Source organism: Aulonocara sp. 'chitande type north' Nkhata Bay, linkage group LG13 (assembly GCF_057382095.1).
Source record: "Aulonocara sp. 'chitande type north' Nkhata Bay isolate Kocher_YH1m ecotype deep benthic linkage group LG13, A_spYH_male_GT1.1, whole genome shotgun sequence".
In the NCBI taxonomy this organism is placed as follows: Eukaryota; Metazoa; Chordata; class Actinopteri; order Cichliformes; family Cichlidae; genus Aulonocara; species Aulonocara sp. 'chitande type north' Nkhata Bay.
The window spans coordinates 27,202,915-27,230,481 of record NC_141356.1 but is presented as its reverse complement, the minus strand read 5'-3'; the positions used below and the strand labels follow the sequence as shown (position 1 = coordinate 27,230,481).

Sequence of the window (27,567 nt, the reverse complement as noted above, 5' to 3'; positions counted from 1 at the left end):
TGGCATCTGTGGCATTTTGCTGTGAGACAAAACTGCACATTCCAGGGTGGCCTTTTGTTGTGGGCAGTCTGAGGTACACCTGTGCACTACTCATGATGTCAGATCAGCATCCTGATGTGGCACACCTGTGAGGTGGGATGGATTATCTCAATATAGCAGATGTGCCCACTACCACACATTTGGACTGATTTGTGACCACTGTTTGGGAGGGATGGTTATATTGTGTATCTGGAATGAATTTTAGGTCTCTACGTCCATCCCATGGGGAATGGGAGCAAAAACAAAAGTGTTGCGTTTATATTTTTGTTCAGTGTATAAATCCAACTTTCCACCTCATCCTGAATATATTTAATATAAATAAAATAACCCCATCAAAGATAATATTGGCTCCTCTAGCTACTCTGTGACATGGACAGATATCAAATTCTAGTCAAATTTGCATCCAGACATTCTCAAAGCATAACTCCTGGAGCATCGATACATGAGTATTGGCGATGGTGGTGGGAGTATCACTGACATGATGCGTTTAGGGGCCAGGGAATAGCAGCAGGCAAGTGAACTGTCAATCATTGCTTTCAGTCATTGGCCATCTGAGACACATTCAAACCTTAAAGCCTCCTGAAAGCTTAGTAAAATGATTTTCAAAATCAGTACAAGCATTTCCCCGGGTCCAGCCCATTTAACCCCCTTCACTTCACCAAAGTAACTGATTCATCTTCTACGGTGACATGAAACAGCTTCTCAGTTGAAAAATGATCGGGCCACCGAGCGTTGTGGGAGGATTAATGAATAGGCAATACAAGGACCCAAGGAGGAGTAATACGAAGAAGATGGAAAAAGTAGTCTAATTTTAAATTTTTTTTTCTTGCTCTGAGCCTTTCTTAAAACCAGATTTTTGTAATTACAGAGGATGAGTATCAACTGAAAAAAGAGCTGTGATTCAGGTGTCTATGTTGGACCCAAGAAAATGGTTTTGGGAGATGAAATCTCTTCCCAAATTTACAGCTAGAGTGGAGGCAGTGTCAAACTGAAAGTGAAAATTCATTAAAATTAACAGTTTGCTTCATTTCCAGCCATTGTAGTTGCAGCTTGTTAGATAAGTTGTGAAAGCCATTCTGTTTTAAGCCGCAGTAATGGCCTGGCTCGAGAGATGGCAGCGTCAGTTGGTAATTGGTCGCTAAGGGCTGTCATTGACAAGAAACAATTGCAGTGTCTCCTGGCATTGTCATGTAAAGTGTGAATTTGTCATTTAAATGTACTTTAAAAGTTTAAAACTAAAAATGATTCACAGAGAAGTCTTACTTGTTTGTTGCCGTTGCTGTTAGGTGGTTCTGTTTGCTTACGTTTTATTTTCTTTTGAAATCACTCATCAATCACTCAACCCAGTTGGTTTTACTTCTGCTCTTTAATTAGATTTTTTCCCAGTTTTTCAGCAGCAATAATCAAATTAGCATTTCTTCATATCAAAAGCTCTCAGTTTTAAAATTATCTGCTGGTTTCCTGCATTTGAGTCCTCTATCTTTTGCCTGGCTTAGTAAATGCAAATTCCTGTTTGAGTTCTGCATAACTTTTATTATAAAGGCATAATCTTTTTTTTTTCTGCACTACATGAAAACATATAATGTGAAAAGCCGTTGAAACAAAGGATGTGCTGCATTCATTTCAGATGTCTACAAAAAACCTCACTTCTCAACCAAATTTAGCCCACTCTGATTTTACAGTTACCTGGATGTCTAGACATATTTTGACTTACAAGTCACCAAATCAGTGCGTACGGGGATGCAAACAGTGCAACAGTGAAGCAAGCTAAACTTTGTTACCATTATTAGAAGCAACAGTAAGATCAAAAGTCAGTGCCTTAGAATATTCCTGGACTCACAGAGCCGTCATGTTTGAACAAATATTGAGGAGAGAAGCAACGTCTTGGTATATGACAGGGATAATAATGCTTTAGGTAAGAGATAATGACAGATAGGTATGACCAGCCTTGAGCTGTAGCACTTTTATCCTTGATTTGACTCTGACTGTATTTGAGAGTTTGGCCTGAATATATCACAGTATTTAGAAAGTTATGTTGCGTATTCTATTTAAGTTAATACACTCACTAGCCCCTTCATTACCTAAACATTACTAGCACTGAGCTGGATCCCCATTTGTCGTCATAACTGCTCTAATTCTTCATGGCATAGATTCAGTAAGGTGCTGGAAACATGCCTCAGAGATTCTGTTCCTTATTGACATGACAGCATCACACAGTTGCTGCAGATTTATCAACTGCACGTCCATGTTGTGAATCTCCCGTTCATCACATCTCAAAGATGATCTGTTGGATGGAGATCTGGTGACTGTGGAGGTCATGTGAGTCCAGTGAACTCACTGTTGTTCAAGAAACCAGTTTGAGATGATTTGAAATTCTTGACTGCTGCAGCACCTATTAGGAGATGGGTACACTGTGGCTATAAAGGGTTGTCAGCGACAATACTCAGGTAGGGAATTATGTTGCAACTAAGACACCCAAAGTGTGGCAAGAAGATATCCCTCACATCATTACACCAGCAGCAGCAGCCTGTACCATTAATACAAGGCAGGCTGGATTTATACTTTCTTGTTGTTTACACCAAATTTTGATCCAACCATCTGAATGTTACAGCAGAAACCAAGAGTCACCACATGACGATGTTTTTCCAGCCATCTGTTGTCCAATTTTGATGAGTCTCAGTTTTTTGTTCTTAGCTGACAATAGTAGTACGTGGTGTAGTCTTCTGCTGCTGTAGCCCATCTACTTCAAGGTTCAGTGTGTTAAGTCTTCAGAGATGCTCTTCTGCATTCTCTCTCACTCTTCTGCTCTCCTTGGTTGTAACAAATGGTTATTTGAGTTACTTTACCTTCCTGTCAGCTTGAAGCAGTCTGGTCATTTTCCTCTAACCTCTGGTATCAACATGGTATTTGTAGATATCTACTCTTTTTTTTTTTTTTAGACAATTCTGTCTAAGCCAGCGTTTCAAACACAAGGCCTGTGGGAAAGAATTGGCCTGGCAACGACTCCCACTGGACGGCTTTGGAAAATATGAAAGCGGGCATACATTTTTTAACTTTATTTTTTAGAAGTTTTGCAGCTTTTCCTGCTGATTTTCTCTCAATTTACACATTTATGATGTAGAAAAACTGAGATGTGGTGTCAAGATTACCCTTCTTTATCTTATATTAAGATATCTGAGGGATTAAATGTGTAGGTGAAGACTGAGAGGTGATTTTCACTCATCACCACCCCACTTAAGATCAAAGTGGGCTATATGTGCCCTTCAGTGTAAAATGAGTGTGACATCCCTGCTGTAAACCCTAGAGGTGTTTGTGTGGTAAAATCCCAGTACACAGCTCAGATCAGCCCATCTGGAACAAATAACAATGCCACATTCAAAGTCGGTTAAATCTTCCTCACTCCGATGGCCAATTTGAACTTCAGCAGGTCGTCTTGACCATATCTATGTGCCTAAATGCGCTGAATTGCTATCATGTCACTGGCTGATCAGATATTTCCATTTTAAAGTAGTTGAACAGATGCACCTAATGACGTATCTAGTGAGCATACAATGCGTTATGTAGATTATTTATAGAACAGCACCTGTGAAGACATTTATTTTAATGAACGCTTGTTCCTTGCTTGACATCACAAATTAAATGTCTGCTTTAGAATAATGGAAACAGTTGACAGTGATTGCCCAGTTTCTGACACTGAACATGAACTCGGTTGCCTTTTTGTACTACTGAATGGATTAGTGAGTAGACGACATTACTTTCCCAAAACACTTGCCTGCCTTGGCAAAGAAACGCAAGTTACCAACTCTGTACTTTAACTGTCATTTGAAATCTTCCTGTCTCCTACCTTGCAGAGTGGAAAGAAGAAGTTATTTTAAATAATTTATCAGTTTTTTCAAACTTCATCATCAAACAAAAATGTAAAAAAAAAGAAAGAAGAAAAATAAAAAAAGATTTATGCATAAACTTTGCTTTTCTTCTTTCTTTCTGCAACAGTGTGTTTAAAGCGAAATCACAATGAACTTGGCAAAGGCACAGTCTGCACAAATGCAGTATGCAAACAGGACTCAAAATGTTTGCCAAAGAGCCCTTGTGCACCTGACTGTTTGACAGTGGGATAGCCCTAAAACCTCACAGATTTAGCTGTAACGAACTTCAAAGTCTGCAAGTCTTTGAGTGTGGACATTGAGATTGGGTTCATGGTATCACAAGACCATTGTTCTCATCCCGTTTCCTATAAAAACTTAATATTGCTTCCTCCCTAGCCATGACCATGAGCCTTCTATATCTGTTAGTAGTTATTGTATTTAAATATATATTGCACTTTTCCTCTTAACATCTGAACCATGTAGCAGTTTAGAAAACATTTTTTTTCCCGTCAGTTATTTGTTACTGAAATAAGAAAACAAATAATAATGTTGCCCTGCTGACAGGAGCTGTTTATTAGAAAATGTAGAAATGCATTGTTGTGGAACAAGATTATCATATTTTGTCATTTCATTTGGAGGACTTTTTGCAATTCTTATGCCTCAGTACATCGTTCTTGTTACCACCACTCACAGTAATCAGTTGTAGGTGTTACTTAATTTCAGGTTTAGCACTACAGACAGTCAATTTTTGCACTGACAAACGAAGAAAATGACTTTAGTGTGGATTGGCCGCATCTTGCCAATAACAGATCCACTTATAGTAATAAGGTCATGACTGGATCCAGTATCGGTTCAGCTGGGATATCTCAATTCCACTTAGAAATATAATTTCCTTGATCATGTATCCATTATACACTGTGCTTTAGAAGGCTCATAACTTTATTACCTGTTGTACTCACTCATGCCTTGTGCACCTTGTTGAAAGGTTAAGTGTCTAAATCAGTTTCCTATCCACTCTGGTACATTAAATCCATTATTTTCTAGGGGGAGGGTGTTGTTCTTTTGGGTTTTTTTCAGTGTGTCTGTCTGTGCTTGGATGTCAGTGTGCCAGATGTGACAGCAATAGATCTCATTCCAGCTGAAATGTTCCACGCTGCGCTGGAGTTCAAATGCAATATTTGATAGCCAGATTTCACCTCCAGGCTGTGTGTTTGTGTGTTGACTTTATACTCAGGGGAGATTGTCACATCTGTGAGTTTGTCCACAGTCGTTGCTGGGTCAGATGCTTTGCCACTCTGTCATCGCAGTTTTTCCCCTCCCTTATGTTAAGTCTTTTCCTGCTTCTTCTCTGCCTAAATTTATCCTTCCATTTCCCATAGCTGCCTCTTTTGGAGTGATTATTTGTTTTGGGTTTTTTTTTTTTTGCATTTGCTATTCTTATCGTTATTTGTCTTTGACCATTCCTTCTCGCCCCTCCTTTATCTTCCCCTCTCATCTCTCCATTCATTCTTCTCATCTGTCTCTCGCATGTCTCCCCCTCTCTGTTTCCCCTCTTTACCTACAAGTAGTACTACTCTATCCTTCCCCCGCCTCAATTTCTCATCCCCCTCTTTCCTCCCTTCACTTCCATCACTGACCCAATTAAACATGGGGAGGGACACAGCAGTAGGAGAGTGACGGAGGTAAGGCAAGAAAGAGAGGGAGGACAGGCAGAAAGAACAGAGAGTTTGAGTCAGCAGCAAGAAAACCAGAGAGAGTCAGAAAACAATTGCCACCAACCTGCCAGGACATACACAGTGCATTGTCCGATGTTCACCTGGAACTTAAACCACCTTTGACAGCCTCAGAGGAGGTGGGGGTGGAGTAGCAAGTCGAAATTCCTCCTGCCACGCACTTACCACTCTCGAAGAAGAAACGAGGAGAATAACAATCTACCTTCAGTGAAGACAGCGGGTGGGGAGCTGTGCGGAGTTAGGATGGCTGAACGCCGGGATATAGCTGGAGACTGAGAGGCTGAAGAAAAAGACATTGCATTCTGGGCTGGAAACTGAGGGAGGGGGGCACGGTTGCCCCTAGGCAAGAGAAAGATTTTTGGTGATAGGAAAAGAGGGAGAGGAAGGGGGAAGGATGCATCTGTTCTTCCAAGACAAGTGGGAGGTGGAGGGGCTGCAGACTGTGGGTATCCTCCTGGTGGTCTGCAGTTCCCTCAAACTGATGCACTTTCTGGGGCTCATCGACATTTCTATGACAGGTAAGAGAAATTATTCAAAAGAAAAAAAGAGGCACAGAAAGGGTTAAATTGATAAATATAGTCAGGGGACAGCTGGAAGAGAACACTTACCTGGAGAGGCAGGCGTCTGCATATGTATTCATGGTGGGTTTCTGTGTTTGAGGTTAACATGAAGTAGTTTTAGCCTAATTCTTTCACTGCCTAGCTGTTCAGTCTGTCACACCCATTTACAGCCCTGTGTAGTGTGTGTGTGTCTATGTGCGTGTGTGAGAGAGAGAGATCTTTTTTATGAGGCTTGGTGTATGCTTGGTGTATCTGTGTCTCTCTATGTCACACATAAGTTCAAAAGTATTAAAACTGCAGCCCATTCAGTACCTCGTTCATTATAATCAGCCACAGGCTATACGTGACATTTATTAATGCGACGAGGACCTGCATTTTAAAATATTCTCATTGTTTTGATTTAAAGAAAAACTCAGTTTGTTCATCATGAAGAGCTTTACAGTGTTCTCTGGAGAGTTTTAGAAAGTCTGAGAAAGGCCACCCTTGTGGTGTCTTCAGGCGTGTCTACGCCTCGGCTTAAAGAGTGCTGATTTCCTTTTCCTTTTTTTTTTCTCTTGTGGGCGAGCAGGTTAGGGCATTTTAACATTTTTAGATGGTGTACAGTAGTGAAGCAGATACAGAATGGGGGAGGGAGACAGAGGGCTATTATATGCAATAAAGGAATTAAACCAGCAGGTTGCAGCTATGTGAAATGTGTCTTAACCACAGTGCCACCAGCGCACCCTGAGGCCACACATTTTTAAGGCTGCATGGCAGACTGGGACCGTGCTGTTTGGAACAGTCAAGCTTTTACCAGACAGCAAGGCTGTAACAGTGGAGGCATTTTGGGAAATTCCTCTGCTGCACTGATTTTGAGCATCATTCTCTCTCTCTCTTTTGTTTTTGGGGGGGTTTTTTTTGCCTCCAACCTTACTAACTAGCTTGATTGCAGTTTAGAAGAAAAAGAGGAAGGAGAAGTGGAAAGTAAAGGTAAAGGTCCCCGGACTCATTTGAAACTAAAGGTGCTTGGGGAACTAACTGAACCACTTTTAAAATGTAGCTCTGCGTGGCTTCACTCCTAGAGATCATAACTAAAAGTCCCAGTGTTGGGCTTGCAGATACACTAAGCAGTACAGTGTATCTGTAATGCTTGCTGTCTTCCCTGTGGTTCAGGGCTTACACGTGATTTTCTGCATTCCTTGAGAAAATCCTCAGATTTCTCAAGTTTAGGAAGTTCCTTCAAAAGTTACTAAATATTGCCAAAAATGTGCTGCCACCATTTTACTAAAAATAGAGCTGTTCTCTTATTTACTGAAGTGTTGTGATGGTCTGTCAGTGTGCCCTGAGGGAAACTATCGCGCTCTAATTGCATCACTACAGGGCATGCTGGGTAAGAGCATTGTGATGCTGCACAATAAGGAACAGTGTTTTTTTTTACTTTTCTGCCTACTCAGGCCAGAATGAAAGAAGTTCTGGTCTCATTGTTAGTGCCACTCAAAAAACAATTTTAACTTCAAAGACTAGAGAACAAATTGATCACGTGTCACTTCAGTAGCTCAAGGAGTAGAGTAACCTACTTGTTTTTGACATAGGACTCTGTTAGTATGGAGGATAATAGATAGATAGATAGATAGATAGATAGATAGATAGATAGATAGATAGATAGATAGATAGATAGATAGATAGATAGATAGATAGATAGATAGATAGATATGTGTGCATATTAAGGTTACTGCCTCTGAGATCAAATATCTCTATTTCAGGAGAATCGTATCCATGACATCTAAAGCACGTTTACTGAGACATCAGAACAAGAAATGTTAACGCCAGAAAAGGACAAAAATACAGACAAAATAACAAAGATGGAGCGAGGGCTTTAAAAGGGAGCCAGGAAAATGTGTCTCTAAACAAGCACATCTAATCACTGACAGTCTCCAGCAGATTTGGCTTTTTATGGGTCTCACAAGTATTTAAAACTCAGTGTTCCATGTGGAGCACAGGCAGTAGATATCACTGTTCATTTCCGTTTGTTTGTGTCTCTGTTTTGGCCTTCATATCAGTATAACACATGCTGATAAGTTCAAACTGTAATCTGGAATGCTACCCAAGAGAGTTTCCAATCATAGAAATGTTATGATTTAGCCTTTTTCCCCTACTAATATGTTGATTGCAGTGTTATAATTACCGGTACAAAAAATGTCTGGTTTTGGAGCACTAAAAACAATTTAGGTGTAACTAGTGTCCATACATTGTTGGTATGCTTCTTTACTCTCTTTCAAATTGATGTATTGCACACTGTTGTCACTTCTTTGACACCTATAGTTGCTATTTATGTTGAATATGATGAACTATACTGAGCGATACGCTCATATGTTAATTAGACTAACAATACTCTATGAAGAAATTACAAGTAGGTAATGAAACACTCATCTCAAGGTCCATTTAATAGCTGTTCTGAAGGTTTCTGGAAGTTAAGATATTAAAATATCATAAAGGTCATTAATTTATTCATTCATTTTATGGCTCCACTTACTCCATGATTAATCTTTTGTGGGTTACACTGGACATTTTCTGACTTATTTTTGCACATTTCATTGGTTGTTAAGCATTTGATAGTTATGTCTGCATTGTTGTCAGCTGATGAACCTGTTTGCAACAAAAAAAAACACACTTGCCCACAAGCAGACCCTTGTGCCTATGGCTGAGCCTCTGTGAGACTGCTCGATAGAAGAATCTGGTATGCTTGGAGAGCGTGCTCTGCTTGTTCTGGTTGCAAATGATGCCAGAGCCACATGTTGTCAGGAGGGCAAGAGCCCCTGACGCTCCACAGAGCAGAGAGATAACAGGGTGAGACATAACAAAGGCGAGATAAATCAGTGGGGGTGCTGTGGTTGTGTTGGTTTTCAGTCCATCATGTCCTACTTCATCCCTCAGACTGCTGGGGTCCTCCTTAAAGGGATATGTGGACTTCTATGCAGTAAGTACCCAGGTTTATCTGTGCCAATGTGTTTTACGTCTACTAATATCCATTTCGTGACACACAAAACAATCTCTGGTAGATGTTATGGGCTCTGGCTGGGTTTGTTTTTCTGTTCACCCTTCTTGCAAATTGCTTTCAATTACCACCAGTGTGTGAATGTGTGTGTGAATGGGTGGATGACTGTGTATAGTGTAAAGCGCTTTGGGGTCCTTAGGACCAAGTAAAGCGCTATACAAATACAGGCCATTTACCATTAAGTGGTTGTTTAACCTGAACGTGAGTACAATGCTGGTTTATGTTTTGAATTGGTATACTCGGCACTAATATTTCTAAAGTCAGTGTACTGGATATGGCACCGTGATACAAATCAGTCTTATGAGGTAAACTGTGTGTTTATTGGGGTGAGCTGAGAGCAGGTGGTACTATCTACAGCTTGAAGTTGGTGGTCTCCCTTTGCTAAGCCAAGTCAGCAGCATGAATCCGTCTGTTGTTGAATCTGTCCGTTGCATGACTTTATAGGCATGTGTGTGTGTGTATATCACAGTATGTGTATCTAACTCTTGTGCTATGGTTGGTGATTTCAGGTAACCCTTCCACCAGCCAAAGCAAAAAAACCATAAAGCAGCGATTCCTCAAACTGCTGCCGTGCTGCAAGCCTTCGACTACCCCCTCAATCAGTCAAAGCAAGTGCTCTTTCACTCTATACATCTCTGCTTTCTCCTACTTGCCTCTTTAGTCAGTTGAGAAGACTGGCGCAGACGCTCGTGTGGATAAAGTCACATCAAAACATTCAGGCTACACATAAATCTACATACACCCTTACAGACTCCAAAAACTCTACAACTATCTGGTGTTGTGGATTGTGGGTCAGAGCTGTTTTTCTTTTTGTGATTTGAGGCGTGTGCCATATATTTGGGTACTGGAATGTGTGTGTGTTGGTATGTAATATACCAGAAATACCATGTTTACAGTACAGAGGTCAAAGTCAGGTGCAAGCTAATAGGTTCCAGCTAGAATGCAAATGAAATAAGAAATATCTGGCAGTGTCTTTACTTTGAACTTTTTAAATGTCTCTTCCATTTTTACGAATGATAAACCTCTTCTTCCACTTCCTCACAGGCCACTCGTTGTCTGTAGTGTGCTTCAGCTTTTCAGATAATACTTAAGATGCTGCAAAGATGTGTGGAAATTTCTAGCGTAATCTCACAGCTATGTATGGAAAATAGTGTTTGTTTATGTTTAATTTATTAAAATATCACAAGATATCATAAAGATTTAAACTTTATGATAAGCTCAAGATCTGTTTGATAACTTCAGCTAGATATCTTGGCCAGGTCATGGCTACACTGGGGGTTAATGTGGTGTAGATGCTAACTAAAACTTATCTGTCCCTCACAGACAGCGTGGAAGATGACTTTGAGTTATCCACTGTGTGCCATCGCCCTGAAAGCATGGACAAGCTGCAGGAGCAAACTAAGTTTACCAAAAAGGAGCTCCAAGTCCTCTACAGGGGCTTCAAAAATGTAGGTCTGGTTACAGAAGACAGTGAGAAAACAGGGGTTCTAGTTGAATGTGTGCATATCCTGTGCAAGATGGGAATTAATGAGTTTACATTTTTTAAAATGTATTTTCTTTATTTTTTTTCCCAGGAGTGCCCAAGTGGTGTGGTAAATGAGGAGAACTTTAAGAACATTTACTCCCAGTTCTTCCCTCAGGGAGGTGAGTTCTCCCAGCAATAAGCACGAAGAAGTCCAACAGTGCCAGTAGTTTCATTTATTTCAAAATGAAATTAAAACAACAGTTGTTAATGTTAATTTAGCTTTTTGTCATGACAGTGAAGCAAATATAATTATCTTACTCTAAGTCTACTCGGCTTGACTGAGGTATATGCACTGCAGAGAGGCAAAGTGATTTTTCATTTCACAATATTTAGGTTGATGAAATGTTAACCACTCACCTCCAGTTGTATTTGAAATTATTTTTATATCTACTCTATATTTAGACTGCTGCTAATCGCAGCTGTTCAAAGACATGTTTTGAGGGCACACGGGTTACAGTAAGTCTCTACCTTTGCAGATTCAAGTATGTATGCACATTTCCTGTTTGAAGCCTTCGACACGAACAAAAACGGCTCGGTTAGTTTCGAGGTAAGCTCTATTCTATTCTTACATATCAGCTTCTTTTGAGGAATAAAGGAAGATGTGTGCTCTTCTGAAATTTGTCATCACTTGTGTTTGCACACAAATATGTATTTGTACACCCAGATTAGGCTGTGATAAAGGTTTGACTTTATTTACTGTGTCAACATTTAAGTAAAGATAACACAATGCAGGAAATCGTTCCCGCTTTTGTTGCAGGACTTTGTATTTGGCCTGTCTATCATCCTGAGAGGGACCATTAATGACCGGTTAAACTGGGCATTCAACCTCTATGACTTGAACAAGGATGGCTGCATCACCAAAGAGGTAACACACATGTGATTGTGTTGGATTTGTTGATTTCTTGGTCCCTTTGAATTACTTGCTGATGATTACTCATTATCAATATTTTGCAAGTATGTAGAGATTTCTGGCAGAATATTTATCAATGACATTTTCCATCACACAATAAAAAAAAAAAATTTTTTATTGGAAATTCTCAATACTGTTTTCTCTGTTTCTCGATACACTTTACAGGAGATGCTGGACATCATGAAGTCCATCTATGACATGATGGGGAAATACACGTACCCCACCATGCAGGACGATGCCCCAAGAGAACATGTGGAGAGCTTCTTCCAGGTCAAACAAAACCATGTTTTCTTTCCCCCTCGTTTAATGATTGTTTAAAAGCAGAAAAATATTGATGGCACCAATATTGTTTTGGGGAAAACAATGATGCTGTTAGCCAAATAAATGTCTGGTTGTTGTATTTTCATTTCAGAAAATGGACCGGAATAAAGATGGGGTGGTCACCATAGATGAATTCATTGAGTCTTGCAAAAAGGTAGAGCATTCCAAATCCTGAAGGAGTATTGAAAACATTTTTAGAAATGCACTCCTTTAGAATCCCACCACGCTAATCATGTAACTACAACTGGAGAGAGAGCTAATTGTAGCATAAAGAAAGTCAGGGGAGACATCTAGTCTTGCTCTTTCTAGGAAATCACTGCACCTGACCAAGAACTATTTTCTGCACATAACTCTCCATAAAGCCACAAATTGCACATAAACCCGTGCACATCTCTTACCTCTTTGTAGGATGAGAACATCATGCAGTCCATGCAGCTGTTTGACAATGTCATCTAAACATCTGGACCAGTGAGGACACTGGCACCAGAGAGGGGTACGTGTGTGTGGGTGTGTAAGAGGAATACGGGATTGAAGAGAGAGAGAAAGAGTCTGATTCCATGTGTGTTGCGTGTGTGTGGCTGTCTCCCGACTTGCAAGCTTGTGCTCGTGTCTCTGTTGAGAGCTGAGTCCTGAGGACACAGAGAGGGCCCCCTCCCTCTAACTGGACCCCCCAGTGGCTTCCTCCAAGCAACAAAGGAGAGTACCCAGCGCCCATCCTCATCATGCAGAACCTTATGTTTTATCCCAGAGACACAGAGAAAGCAAGCAAGCAGTGGGCTCACAGCCACCTGCACACCTAACACCCAACCAGCCCCTGCCTGTTTTATTTGAACTTTTATTGCTCTTGCTGACGGAGGGACTATCACAGCCTTTTAATGGTTGAACTCAGAAGAAGGATGCTCTCCCAAAACCCTGATCTCAGATCACTTTTCCCCTTTCCTCCGTAATGGCTGAGAGATGGCATTGTGAACCTGATCTTGCCTCTGCGGATGTGGGTAACACCTTCCTGGAGCCGTTAAGACTCATGGCTCATTTGCTGGCCATACAAATAGAAATGAATCTACAGCCACCTGGTGGACAAGAGAGAAAAAGACACTTCCTGAGGGAGCAACCAACAAACTGGTGATCCGAGCGATTCCGTCTTACGGAGGGAGCTTCAAACTCGTTTTTTCCACAAGGGACTGATTTAAATATCGCATGATGATGTCACTAATATCTACTTATGTATTTACAGAGATACTCCAAAGTCTGCTCGTCTGTCTGCTGTCCTAGTCATTCACAGGTGCCTCACCCTTTGCGTATGTGTGCGTGCATGTGTAACAGGAGATGTCATCTGTCTTACAAATGTAAGACTCTTGTGACACAACACCCACCTTCATTCACAAGATTTCGGTAGAGTAATTCCCGGCCTTCCAAACTATTACAATCCTAACAGTAGTTGTCTATTGACTGTTGTACATTTTCTAGCATTCCCAGTGGTGTGATATTAGGCTGTACAATGTGGGGATTGCACTATAATTTAATGAGCCGTTTTGACCCTAGCAGCTTCTCTCGACATGGGAATGACATACCACAATCGTACTAGTCTATGAATATACATTCAAAGAGAAGATTATTAGATTGCAGATTGTATTTGTGAACTTATTGTAATCTGAAATGTCATGTGGTTGTCACAGGTTCTACCACTTGAAAAAACACAAAAGTCCCCACACCCTTTTTGCATTAAATCTGACTATTTCCATTTCAAGGAGGCATAAAGTGATTGTGTGTAGCAGGGGAAGACAAAGTTTGATAGCAGTTTTCTTTTTTCTGTGCCCCCATTGTTCACTCCATTTCTTATTCTCCCTCTCTGTAACACCAAAGAAAAGATATCAATTAAAAAGGTACATAAAGCCACTTAAGGCAAGACATTTAGCCCACCTGTGGGTGAAGACAGAGGGAGTTACTGGGTATCAAGCTGGATAAGGGGCAATCAGAGATAAGAGGTAGACTACATGTAGTTTATCTGCACGCTGTCAAGTGCAATTTTAGGTTGTGAACCCATCCATTAGGCTCAGATTAATTATTTTAGAGCAATTTGCAACCACTTATTTGCTTCTTTTCACACTAGAACTAAGCAACACAAATGTGAGATGATGTGAGGCACTCGGGCCGTAATTAAATCGGCCAAGTGTCTTAAAAGCTGAAACAAACATGAAATAGCAATAATGTTCTCCACTCACCCAACGTCTCCTTCCTCTCAGAGCACACTATAACGGCCCTGGTTAAAATATGCACTTCCGGCCCTGCAATTTCTTATTTTTTTTATGTTCTGCAGTTTTTACATTTATACGTTCTGGAAGAATGGTTTGGCTCTGATTGTTCCTGCCCACAGTTACGTTATTTTCCCCAAACACAAGGAAAACCTGTCTATACCCGCATGTACTGTGTCTAGAACAATGAAAACCTACTAACCCGTGGTACTGACTGTCTAGCTAGCCTAAACTGGTTGCATAGCATATTCAAAATGTGTATATTTTGTACAGAGATAATAAAAAAACAAAAAACACAGTTACTATGCAAAATGGACTGGCGTGTGAATTTATCAGACTATACATAAATTGTCTTTATTAAAATACGTCCTTTCAGTGAGATAAAGTACAAAGTACCTGTAGCAATAACATTTGACATTTTGACCTGTCACAGCAGGAAAAAACAGTGTATATCAGCTTAAGTGAGGACCTGCTTTTATTCATTCTGGTACACTTTCAGTGCTTTGGGAGAGTCATCATAAATTCCCCCTTTTTCCACATCTGTGAGTCCAAAAAAAGGGAAATAGGCAATGTCCATAATAATATTCAAATTATGATTCATCATAATGTCAACAGGAAACATTTACAGCTTAAATATACATAATTACATAAACCATCCCAGGAGCCAGGTCTCCTTCCACTAACAGGCAGTAGTATCTATGCAGATTCACCCGACCATGTGACAATTTCATAACCAAAATGTCATCCAGAACATTTTTTAAAAGTGTGAGCATCAACAAATACAGTAATTCAGTCTACATTTCTGAAGAACCAGCTGACTCCAAACCATGTACACAGCCTTCAACTGCCAGGTTATTAAAGCTGAAAATTTTGTTTTGTTTCGTATGTTCTAATGAAATTCCTGGCACAGCAAAACACTTCACAAGTTGGGTTTCTCTGACAGCAAAAGCTTTCGCAATCATTTGAGTGTATTTCTGATGACGGCCTTGATGCATATTTTTTTTAAGGACTCTCCTGTGTAAAGTATCATGAGCACAGCAAGTGGGACATGGATGACCGGTGGAAAAAAAATCTCAAGTAAAACTGAATTTAATGAATGTGATTTCTTTTTTTCCCCACTTTAGGAATATTATCTTTATTTAAATAAAGTTTAACTTGTATTGTGATTTCTATTACTCGTGATTGGGGGAAAAAAAGATTGCAATGTGCAGGGGTGAAATTGTTTGAGCTTTTTAAGTGGGGGCTGACATACCCCACTGAACAGATGCTTCAGCATATACAGAAAAGTCCATCATTAAATAAAGAACACAGTTTCATGTTTTTCGAGTTCACTACTGCCTCTTAAAACTTTGACCTGCAGCGACCAGGGATAGGTTTTCTCTGTAAAACAGCAGAAATTTACTTGGGCATTCTGCGAAGCTCTGCCAGAACCCAAATAGCCAGCGAGAGAAGAGCCACTGAGCCAGACTGGTGAGTTGCAGCCAGCGGAGTGGGGACATAAAGTAACAGCGTGGCGATACCTAGTGCAACCTGAAAAGCACAAAAGCACAATTTGTTTATACTGAAGGGTAATGGACCTATTTGTATAGCAATTACAGTGTCTTCTAGCCTACCTGTGTATAGGCCATTGCTGCCAGGAGGCTGATGGCAATCTTAGCCCTCTTGGGAAGCATCATTCTCCTTGAGAACAGATACAGGCCTGTAATTGCAGTCAGAGAAGTAATCCCCTGAGAAAAGAAAAAGACATCTTGAGGGGTACATATTAACATTTCATTACACATCAATCTAAAAGAGTTATAAAACTTGGAAATATTATGTTTAATTAGAATAAAAACAATGAAATGCCAACATTTTTTAGCTATAATAGCATACCAAAATTCTATGATCAAATTGCACAGTGGTGGGATTTTCGAAGAAATTCTTGAGGGTCGGAGAGAAGGCCAGCAGATCATCAGGAATCCATCTATCTGCCATCTTAGGGAAGGAGTTATAAACAAGCCCAGCATCCAAACCAGCGACAAAGGCACCTGTGTAAAGGTACATGCATAAATGATTCAAATACATCTCCATGAATAGAGATTAAACCACATTTGTATTGCCTTTAATTACATTAACTTTACTTTTCTACACAGCCGCTCAACCCATTTGCCCTCTAAGAGCCAACTTTACAAAAGACCTTTCGATTAAAATCAAACCAGATGAATAAGCTTTTTGTTTCAACATTTACCAAAAGCCAAGATACAGTACTCAAATTGTAGCCCAAAAACATTACATGGGGTAGCAGGCCAAATGTCTTTCCTCAAACCATAAGTTTCAGAGTCAAAGTGCGAAGCTTCATACAGACTGTGAGGTGACTGGCGTAGTATGCGCCTGTTAAGAGAGGAAATGTGACACTATATACACTTAGGGTTACTCTAATGGAGTCAGCTGTGAGTTGCCATGAATGACTCTGAGTGACTGTCACTCTAGTATTCATTAGTCAGTCTTGTTGTGAATTTACAGTTGAAGAATTTTATGTAACACATTGTGCTTTTTGCAGACGCAAATAAGCAGAACACTTTGAAGATGTATTGTGGACTCCTACTCTTCCGGGACTGAAAACCATTTGCACATGTCAAATTCTAACTGCTCCTCTAGCATCATTGCCATTTACCAAGAGCTTCCTATGTTCTGTCAGAACAAGTGCCACTTTAAAGAACACCTATGCTTCTATGATGGTCGTCTTCACTATTAACATCCTGCTTTTTGAGAAATTTCTGTGCAATTTTGCTGTAGTTACAGGTAGTTCACTTTGTTTCCCCAAAGTGGCTTGAGACTGAAAGCAGCACTTCGGTAGACAGATTCTGCGACCCCATTTGTGACACTGAATTCTCTTAAGATCCAGTATTACCTGAAAGAGCAGTGAGGAAGACGAGTCCACCAGTACCCTTGGCAAACCTCCTGAGCTGCATGAGTTTTTTGGTTTCTGCTATCTGTGAAAAAGGTGCCATTATTCAAGTTAAAAAAAAAGACTGTTTCACTTTACATTTCTCCAAAATTTATCATTTGTGTTTTTTCTGTAGGCAAGAGTCCCTCTGTACCCTGTGAGCTGGCAGCAGCAGAGTAAGCCCTGTCCACATACTGGCACAGTAGAGCAATAAGGCAGAACCAAGATGGGCGCTCAGACGATACTGGCTGACACGAGGGATGTCATGAGACTCGGGCTTCTCCTCCAACCCGCTTTTCACCATGTACCACCCCAGAAGGCCCTGACAAAACAAACACATGTATACACATTCCTTACTTTACATTTATAATAAACCCGATGGTGACAATAATTAAATATTAGTACAATCAACCTATTTAAAGAAAAAAGAAAAAAAAAACAATGCTATAAGTGACTGAGAATTAGCTATGACGTAAATCCAAAACACATCTGAAACTAACAACGCAGCCTGTTCAGTACAGCTGATTCCTTCTGTACAATTCCGGCTACTTTTACGCCGGAGTTTTTAAACTTGTCAGTGACAGACTAACGTCTCAATATATGGAATGATAATTATAGCATAAAATATAAGGACTCAGAAATGTCAGCAATGTCAGTGTGAAAAGAAGCTGCAACTACCAGAATATAAGTGAGAGAATGCACAAAGAGGTAGAAAGCATTGAGGGACAAATAAGTTTACTAATGGCTACTTCTGCAGGTTATGATGTAGGCTCAACAAAGATTCACTGCAGAAGTCTAAATCAGGCATGAGGTAATGATTATTTCCAGTGATCTTCTCATTTCCACAGCTGTGTCTTACCTGGAAGAAGACAAATCCACAAAGACCCAGCACTTTTCCCTTCATGGAGTGAGTGAAGTATCCTTTTTTCCAGAAGTAAATAGTAGGGAGGATGTATGCCAAGCCAACCAGCCTGCCCCACATACGATGTCCCCATTCCATGTAGAAGATAAACTTAAACTCTGGCAAAGTCATGTTATGGTTCAATCTAAACAAACAAAACACATAATAATACCAAATTAACTAATTGCCGCATTAGAGGCCAGACCAATACATAACACAGAGACACATTTAATTAAATTTATCAGGCCTTTATGTACTGTGATTCTGAAAAATGAGACCTTACATTTTGAATTCTGGAAACTGCTGGTACTTTGAAAACTCAGCTTCCCACTCTCCTTCTGACTGTGGTGGTTTCATCTCTCTCACCAGATGCCAATCAACCATGGAAAGCCCAGATTCTGTCAGTCTAATAAAAAAAAAATACATAAAAATACAGCAATGTAGTAAATGCCTGTTAACAGTACTTCAGTGAGTAAGTAGTACATACAGACATACTAATTTTAAAACATGCGTACCTTGTGACACCACCCAAGACAATAGCCCCAACCACCAGTCCACTGCAGCCAAGTAACCATCGACCCACTATGCGATTTGAGGCTGCATTGGGGACAGAAGCTGCTGCTGCTGAAGTGGACGTTCCTCCCTCCACTGTGACGGTGCTGTGACCTCTCTTCAAGAGCCATTTTCGAAGCGGTGAACGCTAATGTAAATAAAAGGGAGAAGTGGCTTGAAATGATGATGGACAACACAAGCATTAAAGCTTCAACTTTACCTTATTATAAAAATAAAAAAAAGTCATTTTAAATGTCATTTACACTCAGCACCCTTCATCCAGTACATCGACTATCCCTTCTCTGCACATGTCCAACCCATCTCAACCTTTATTCTTTAATTTTGTCCGCTCAACCTGAGCTGTTCCTGTTATCTGCTGTCAGACTCCACAACAAAGACTCTGTGGATGACCACACATATGCAGACAGACAGACAGACACACACACACACACACACACACACACACACACACACACACACACACACACACACACACGTGCAGTACCACTAAGTGTAATTTATCTGACGAAACATAGTATTTTATTCTATTTTATATTGCATGTTATTCCTTTTATCCTATTCCACTGATTTTCTTAATTTTTGCTGCTTGTAACTTTGCACTGTCCACTTTCTGCCGTGACCCAACAAATTTCCCACATGTGGGACTAATAAAGGTTTATCTTATCTGTCACAAATCACCCCTGGCATTGGTCTCCACCCACACCCACGACTGCCTGCACTTTCTTCTTCACTGTGGCTTTGGATGCAGTGACACCCCCACCTTGAACCCATCTGTCACTGCTACCCCACACCTCACCAGTGTCTAGCTGTCCTCCAATATAGTGCACCACACACATATACTCGCATATAAGCAGCATGTTAACAAATTACGAAAGCACAACATATGTAAGGTGATTCTATAGTTTTAGATATGTAAGAGCTAATTAACCTACTTTACTTCAAGCTTATAAACAAAGGCTTACGGTATTGCTGAATTTGATATCACTATCTTTTCTGAAAATTTAGTTACTGATAAATCAAAAACCTTCTTAAAGGGTCTATGATATTAGTTCTTCCATTCTGAATTTATTTTTTCAGCTCAAATGCTAATCTAAGAGTTTGCATTGCCTAGACATGGGTGATGTAAGTTAGCTGTTGGACGTGACTACTCTTGAGTACACCTAAACACCTAATGTTACCTGTCCTAACTAATTCAAACACATATTAAAAACAAAGCTGAACAAAGAGCAGCTGACAGATGTGTAATGTGACATATTGTGTATATTACTGGCAGCGTGTGACCTTCCCAATGACGCTTACTTAAGCTATTGGCTAAAATTAGCGGCTAACACAAGTCATACTCACGGTGCTGTACTGAAAGCCCTTTCCAGCACTTCTGCACCCACAAAAAATTGTTGTCCGCAACGACGAAATTAACATTTCTGTGCTCCAAGACTCGTCGCTAGTGCTGAAGCTATCCAACAGTGTTGCAAAAGCTTCAGCACGTTTGTTACTGTGCTGTCACCCGGCTGGTTTCCTAACGGCCAGTTTCAACTTTGACCTTCTGACGTCACAAGAAATTTACTCACTAAATAAAATTTATGTCTTTTTCTTTGTCAGGAACGAAACATACTCAACATAAATAAATATATATATATACAACAAAATATATATACATATAAATAATATACCAGGCTTTCGAAATTATATTACACAGACTAGAACGTTTGGGGGGAGGGGGGCTTGTTTTGGCTTCAGGCGTATCCTGCATGGGCGGGCATACGTCGCATTTCGCCCAGTAATGCATCATAAAACGTTTATATATTATCACCCGTCTAATCGCGTGTTTTGAATTCAACGACCCGGAAAACGGTGATCTACGGACTAGCTGTATGAGCTGAAGTAAGTCTCACAAAACATGACCTGACTTCATATCGTTTTTAAACGACTGATACGGTTCCATGAGTCGATAAGACGTGGATTTAACAGGTAGCTGTAGTAGTAGAAAACCTAAAGATGAATGAACGTGTTAACTGAGGAGTTTTCACGTAATCTTGTTTGCTCACTAACTGTATTCCTGTCTCTTATTAGACTGTCAGTATGGCAGAGTGCTTTTTAATGGAGGTGTGCGTGGACTCAGTGGAGTCTGCTGTCAATGCTGAACGAGGAGGTCAGTAAAGTGAACAGTAGTGAACACTTGTCATGCCGTACTATTATTAAACTCACTGTGGCGTGCTTGCTAGATTGGTCATGCACAGGCAGTTCTACTTAAAAACAGAGTTAACGGTTGCATAATATTGAAGTGTTAGCTCAGACATATCTCTACCATGAGTATTAAATTGGCACGCAGTGTTATTTAATTCCTCAAAGATTACAGGCTGTAAAAGTCTATATAGGTGTAATCAGAACTTGTCTGTCCTGGCAGGTGCGGGTCGACTTGAGCTGTGCTCTAGTCTTCTGGAGGGTGGGCTCACTCCGAGTCTAGGTGAGCATCTGCAGATACCCCTAGCAAAAAACAAAAGAAAAGAAAAGAAAAGCTGTCGCATCAGGCGCCAGCAGATCTTTCAGGTTTTAGTCAACTGGAACTTGCCAAGTTGCATTACTGCCATCTTCTGGAAAATCCTTAAATACTATTTAACAGACAAGGCTTGGGTCAAAAAGACTTTCTACCCTTTCTCAATCACATTACTATGACCTCCATGGAAAAAGAGATCTAATAAGGACTTAGGAAAAAAGAACAGGATGCACATAGAATTTGACTGTTCTTACACACAGCTCTACTTCAAAAGTAGGAGTATGATGTTTAGAGGTCACCTGTGGGTTTATATACCCTTTAACAAATCTAAACATCAGCAGACTATGACATAAAATAGAATAAAAAAAAACACAGTTAATGTGTTAGCTGTCGATTATGGCTATGTTTGTTTTTAATAATAGTCAGGTAGTGTATCTCTTTGAATTATGGGATGTCATTATGTCCTTTTCTTTCATAAAGCCTGCTCTGATGCAGCCTCTGCTAAGAGAGGTAAAATAAAAGAATAAAAACCTTTTCTTAGTGTTTAGAGAACTCGATTGGCTCTTGTTATGCCACCTAGACACACTTCAGTCGGTTAGAAACCTTCCTAAGCAATTTCTTTCTATGTGACTGCAGCCCAGTTCATGAAAGAAAAGCATTAAAGTGTGTAGATCCTTGTCGTTCTTACCGCCCTCTCTGCAGGTTTGCTGTCATCATGTCTCTGAAGGTCATACTGGTTCAGTTTGGTGGGATAAAGTCAGAGACATGATGGATGTTGCTTGTGCTGTGGAGAGTTTTATTTTGGCTGTTATGTCTATTCATGTCTATTATTGGTTTTTATTACTTTTGATGTTCTCTTTTCCGCTGCTTCCCCTACGTTGTGCCATACCAGTTTATTATGACTGTGTAATATACATACCTACTCTCTGTGTTTAGTCCAATACAGCAACCACTGTTGAACAATTTTATTCCACCCTCTGATTCGCAGAGTTTCATATAAATACATATAATGCCTTTATAACTTGAACCCAATTAACTATGTCTTCAGTAGTCCATAGTCTGTACTAAGCATTATCCTATTTTATATAGGAAGCCTGGGCATTTGTTGCATGACACATAATTCCACCTGTACTTTACTCCAGGTGTGCTACATGTAGTGAAGCAGTATGTCAAAATCCCCATCTATGTAATGATACGCCCTCGTGGGGGCGACTTCCTGTACTCCGACCTTGAAGTGGACGTGATGAGAAAGGACATAGAGCTTATGAAGAGCCAAGGAGCCGATGGGCTCGTTCTGGGTGCCTTGACAGAAGATGGACGGGTGGATGCAGAGCTCTGCATGGAGTTATTGGGTATGGTCTCTTTATATATTTGACCTGATTTGTTACATCACTCTAAATAACAATGAAAAGGCCAGACAGAATATATACAGTAACACTAAAAATAAACCAATAGTTATAAGAATTATATCTATGAGTTCGATAGATTGAGGAAACACCATCAACCTTTAGAAAGAGTACACAAAAACATATGCCTTCTTTTAAAATTAAATATTTCTGGTTTATATTGTAGAGACTTGTGATTTATTCTAAATAGTATCCCCAGATTGTTTCCAATACTGCAATATTGTAAATATACTTTCCTAAAAAATGAAATGCAAGTCAGAAAGGCAAAATATTATCACAATAGTGTAGAAGCCACAGAAATTTCATTGCTATGTCCAAGATTTTTAGTCACTTTTCAATGATAAGACAGATCCATAATACAGTCCCAATCAAATGCTGAAAAATGGCAAAAAGTAATAGTTTGCATGGTTGGGTCTTAACAAGCTTCCAAGTAGAGCTTCAACATGCAACAAGAAGAAATGGGTGTGAGACAAAACATTTATTTGAGATTGCAATTTATTGAAAACAACGGTTAAACTGAAACAGGCCATTGTTGCCATTTTTCAAGTGGTCTCAAACTTTTGATCAGGACTATTTCTATATTAATCAAGTCACATCAGATTTCCTTCCATTTCCTTCAGTGTGGCACCTTTTATTTAGCCACAAAAAAGAAAAATAAACATGAACTTGCTGTTGAATTGTAAAGTTCTGAAAAAGCTGGCAAAACACACAAGAGCCAATATTTCTGGACCCTTCATTCTTCACATGTTTTCACTTAAAAAGAAAACAAATAATTTACAAGGCCTAAAGCACTTGCAGTCTAAACATGAGCGTTTGACCTTAACTTGGGTTAATTATTTATTAAGGGATCAACAAAAGATCTTCCGGAAACTGTATTAGGAGGTGCAGACATGATAGTGTGCAAAACAATTGAATGTAACTCCTGCACACTGTTTCGCTTACCTCCAAAACATTTATTAAATTACATTGTTTTGGTCTGAATAACCCATTCACATGTATGGAAAAGCATACCAGAAAAGTTCAAATCATCCAATCAGCTGATGGACACTTTGCTCTGTATTTCTGCCGTTAGTTAAGGGATAACATTGAAACAGACACCAGTTTGTTTCAGTAATTTTGTTTTTGTGAAAGAGGAACATTTTACAGGTTGTCAGGAGTGCAGAGAGTTTGAACTAGTAGGCTTGAGTATCCAATATTTGTATTTTTACTATGCAAATATAGCTAATTTATTATGGGACACCACTTGTTATGAAGATGCACAGGTAAAGACGTGTTACAGCAGGCTTGGTAATCCAGTTTTAATCTCACACAAGGTTTCATGTAGCCCGTCATATGTCAGCTCTCCAGAGAAGGAAATGCACTACATCTCCACAAGATAGTTGTGACCCATGTTAAGCGAAATCAACCAGCACCATGAGTTCATCATATTTCCAAAGGTCCTACTGAGACCTCAGAACATGGTAGGGCTAACCTCCAAAAATCAGACACTATATATTCTCTCAAGTTTTTATCACTATCTTTGCATTGTTACTTGCAATATGCAGTATAAAAAAGTGAAGCCAACAATCTTTGATATAGAGTATAGCAGTACAGCTGGCTATGAGTGATGGCTTTCATAAAGGTAGGGAAAAAAATGCTTATATTGCTTATATTATACAAGTCGTATTTCACAGTTTTGCACTTTTGTTTGACATTTTGTACTTTTCCATTTCTTTCTTTTGTTTTCTTACTTTTTTGCACACTAGCTGCTGCCCGTCCCTTGCCTGTCACCTTCCACCGAGGTAAAAGTTTCTTCTTCAAAGTGCTTTTCAGCTTTAAGCTTTTAAAATTCTTTTCAGCTACAGTTACACTTAAAAAGCATCACAAATTCTTAATGGAATAAAAGCCTTACATAATGCTATTATCAGGTATAGCTCCGAAAAGGTATAGAACGTCTTAATGATATATTATTAAGCCTGGGCTTTTATTATGACACTAATCATGATCCTACTGCAGCTTTTGACATGGTTCATGACCCAGCAGTAGCTCTGGAGGCGCTGATATCGTTAGGGTTCGAGCGTGTGTTGACTAGTGGCTGTGACAGCTCCGCTTTGGAGGGACTGCCTCTCATTAAACGGCTTGTTGATCAAGTACGTGTACCCATATGATTGTCTTTCTTTACATGCAGACATATGAAACTCTAATAGCTGTTAGGTTATTGTTCTTGATCTTTCATAAAACCTTTAATTTTCACATCATTTCTACTCAACAGGCAAAGGGCAGAATTATCATAATGCCTGGTTAGTGCCTCCGCCATTGCTCCTTTGTTATTTATGTGTGAATTTTTACAACCTTATTTATTTATTCACTGTCACTGTTTTTGTTTTGATAACAGGAGGAGGCATCACAGAAAGGAACCTACAGAGAATATTAGAGGGGTCAGGGGCTCAAGAGTTTCACTGCTCAGCCCGCTCCAGCCGGGAATCTGCAATGAAGTTCAGGTGTGTTTATTTTCCAGTCTCAGGCGAGAGGTGGGATCTGTCCCTTTGGTTGCATGCATTAGGAGACTTCTTGCAACCTCATGTCGATCTAATTATTATTTTTTCTATATAATTCTCTTCTTCTTCTCTTCTCTTGACGTTGTGCAGGAACACCTGCGTCTCAATGGGAGCTTCTTTCTCAGCACCTGAGTACGGCCTGAAGGTGGCAGATGTGAGCAAAGTCCGAACTCTAAACGCAATAGCCAAAAATACCTTGTGACTGTATAACAGTCATGATAGACTGGAAAAAAAAAATACCTCAAAAGTAATCATGAGTAATAATACTGATGTGTACTGATTAAATTCCATAAATAAATGTCATAATCGCCAGAAAGCTCTGCTTTTTGTTTTTTTCTTTTAAGATATAAAATCACCAATGAATCAGTCCTTGTCCAGTTAAAGAGCAAAGACATTAATGCATCTCACAGAGTATCTGTGAATAATATGATGTCTATATATGGGAGCACTTCTCTAGTGATATCATCCAATAATGTGCATAGAGAACTACTCATGTGTCTGAATGTGCAGTCTGATTTATAGGATTTGGAAAACAGGTTTGCTAAAATATGTTAATAATTTAAACATACAGGAGATGTGTACACAAATCTGTAAAAGTTCACTTTTTGGGTGTGTGTGTGTGTAAAAGATTCTGTAAATATGAGATGTTTAAAAAGCCCCTCAGCTGTGAGGAGTATAAGAAGCTGAAAAAATGTGTAGTTTGTAAAGTTTTCAATAATAATAAGGCCATTTGTACTTATTAGTGTATAATTCACATACTGAGTCTTTTACACAGGTAAAAACTTTTCATTGTAGTTTTAATTTGTTTTGATGATCTATGTATGCACAAACTGTTATTTTACACAGTCATGAACCTCTGGTCTCACATCTTAATAGATTTTTTTTTTTTTTTTTTTTTTTTTATAGGCATTCATAAAACAGAGTAATCCAGGTCAAACAGATTCACACCTCTCTGCACACTAACAAATGACATTGCTACAGTAATGCCCCCCATGTATGTTCAACTACAGTTGATTTCTACACTGAAAATGTGTATTTTTTTCCTAATGAAAGATAACTGCTTTTTAAAATGGCAAAACAAAATATCAGTTTTACATAACTCCCTATTTAAAGTGATACATAATGCACAGTTGTGACTTCCTGTTTTCGTTTTTTCTCTGTTCATTTTCATCTTCTTCTTCTTCTTTTAATAAAAACAGTTTTCATATTAGATTACATCTTCTGTCTTTTAAAAAAATATTATGCATTATGCACAAAACTTTCCCTAAAATGATTTGACTTGGTTGAAATATTAAAAGCTAGTTTCTTTAATTGTTTTTATTTGACTTTTGACACACTGCACATACATTTCTGTTGTTGTTTGGCTTATCTTTGCTTATCAGCTGGTGGCGTCTGGTCAGAGACAAAGTTTTTTACAAGTGAACAAAACGCTCTATCCTCTATTATAAGGGCAGTACAGAGTGATTATTCTTATTAAAGTACATTTTTGATAATAGTTTAGTCTACGTGTCAGTAGAAAGGAAAGCTAATCTGAGTTTTGATGACAGATAAAACAATCATATGTGTGTGTATATATGTACATATATAAGTGGAACCAGAAAAGTTTTTAAAGTCAGAGAAGAGGTTTTTTTATTCAAATATTCATCTACATCTCTGAGTTTTACTTTTATCATATTTAAAATCTGCTACAGTCAGCTTTACCATTTCTCTGAAAAAGCTGCATCTTTTTTTCCTGCTGTGAGTGTCCTACCCTTTGTACAGATATCTTAAAATCAAGTCCTTGTCAATGTAATTGGATAAACACTGGATAACGACATGCATGAGTTGTTTTCACGTGTAACATAGCTGTCCTTGATGCTTTACACCCAATGAGTCATGTGATGTTACCAGACATTTTAATAATTAACCAGTTTTAGGACCATTGCAATCAGTAAAAGACTCACACACACTTGTGTGTTGTCACGCGCTTTAATAACCTCCCTGCTTAACGTGCTTTCCCTGTGTCATGCTGATTCTTCATTTAACTGCAACTACAATTTAGGAAGTCTCTATTGAAAAATTCACTGATAATCTTGTTTACCAAGTTGTTTATTGGTCTGCCATTAGTTGCGAGCATGGTTAGGAGTATGTACAGAGGTGAAGTTCAAAGGTGATTTTGTGTTTTCTCTTGCTGTTTTGAGAAGTGTCTGAGGTTTGCATAACACATAACTTCTATTGGTTTGTCAAAACCTATTGATTATTCTTAATCTTAAGTAGTTTCATTTTTATCCTCCTGTGTAGACAGACTCACTCTTATTAGCAGCGATGATTTTTTTCATTTTATGGGTGATTGAGTCTCTGGTGCCTAGAAAAAATTCTCCTACAAAAATAGTCCATCAACACAACTGACAGCAGCACAAAAGCTTGTTAAGCTGTAAAAGCTTGATTGCTCCTCCAGAGACGCTCTCAACCTTTAGTTAAATTTCTGCAGAGCGCAGACAATGAAAATTA

The 27,567-nt window shown here is 39.2% G+C and overlaps 3 protein-coding genes across 9 annotated transcripts in view; 2 read left to right on the top strand and 1 right to left on the bottom strand.

Moving 5' to 3' along the window:
- Positions 1-15,883, top strand: part of LOC147316243 (A-type potassium channel modulatory protein KCNIP2-like) — a 121,895-nt gene extending 106,012 nt beyond the window's left edge. The window contains exons 2-9 of one of the 5 annotated variants that reach the window (XM_086259574.1): positions 9,742-9,840; positions 10,556-10,680; positions 10,807-10,876; positions 11,234-11,304; positions 11,515-11,622; positions 11,833-11,937; positions 12,080-12,142; positions 12,397-15,858. In XM_086259574.1, the coding sequence (XP_086115700.1) occupies positions 9,742-9,840; positions 10,556-10,680; positions 10,807-10,876; positions 11,234-11,304; positions 11,515-11,622; positions 11,833-11,937; positions 12,080-12,142; positions 12,397-12,444 (689 nt within the window). In that variant the 3' untranslated portion in view covers positions 12,445-15,858. Of the gene's footprint in view, positions 1-4,525; positions 6,157-9,741; positions 9,841-10,555; positions 10,681-10,806; positions 10,877-11,233; positions 11,305-11,514; positions 11,623-11,832; positions 11,938-12,079; positions 12,143-12,396 lie in introns of those variants that run through there. The other 4 variants (XM_086259570.1, XM_086259571.1, XM_086259572.1 and 1 more) reach the window with 4 other exon arrangements.
- LOC147316242 (heme A synthase COX15-like) lies at positions 14,579-20,188 on the bottom strand. Its single transcript, XM_086259568.1, has 9 exons — positions 19,985-20,188; positions 18,583-18,767; positions 18,351-18,473; positions 18,026-18,212; positions 17,321-17,488; positions 17,131-17,212; positions 16,113-16,267; positions 15,854-15,967; positions 14,579-15,770 (listed from the first exon to the last, which is right to left on the bottom strand). Exons 1-9 carry the CDS (start codon positions 20,057-20,059, stop codon positions 15,639-15,641), a joined length of 1,221 nt encoding a protein of 406 aa, XP_086115694.1. The 5' UTR covers positions 20,060-20,188; the 3' UTR covers positions 14,579-15,638.
- Positions 20,189-20,385: 197 nt separating this feature from the next.
- Positions 20,386-26,831, top strand: LOC147316241 (copper homeostasis protein cutC homolog). 3 transcript variants are annotated; one of them, XM_086259566.1, is made up of 10 exons: positions 20,386-20,521; positions 20,711-20,789; positions 21,045-21,104; positions 21,615-21,644; positions 22,277-22,486; positions 24,286-24,321; positions 24,536-24,669; positions 24,792-24,819; positions 24,915-25,020; positions 25,168-26,831. In XM_086259566.1, the coding sequence occupies exons 2-10, from the start codon at positions 20,720-20,722 to the stop codon at positions 25,277-25,279; spliced, it is 786 nt and encodes a 261-aa protein (XP_086115692.1). In that variant the 5' UTR covers positions 20,386-20,521; positions 20,711-20,719; the 3' UTR covers positions 25,280-26,831. The 3 variants fall into 3 exon arrangements, with proteins under 3 accessions (XP_086115692.1, XP_086115691.1, XP_086115693.1); XM_086259565.1 differs by having other exon boundaries at positions 20,463-20,608; positions 25,168-26,828; XM_086259567.1 differs by lacking the exon at positions 21,615-21,644 and having other exon boundaries at positions 20,463-20,608; positions 25,168-26,810.
- Positions 26,832-27,567: the final 736 nt, after the last annotated feature.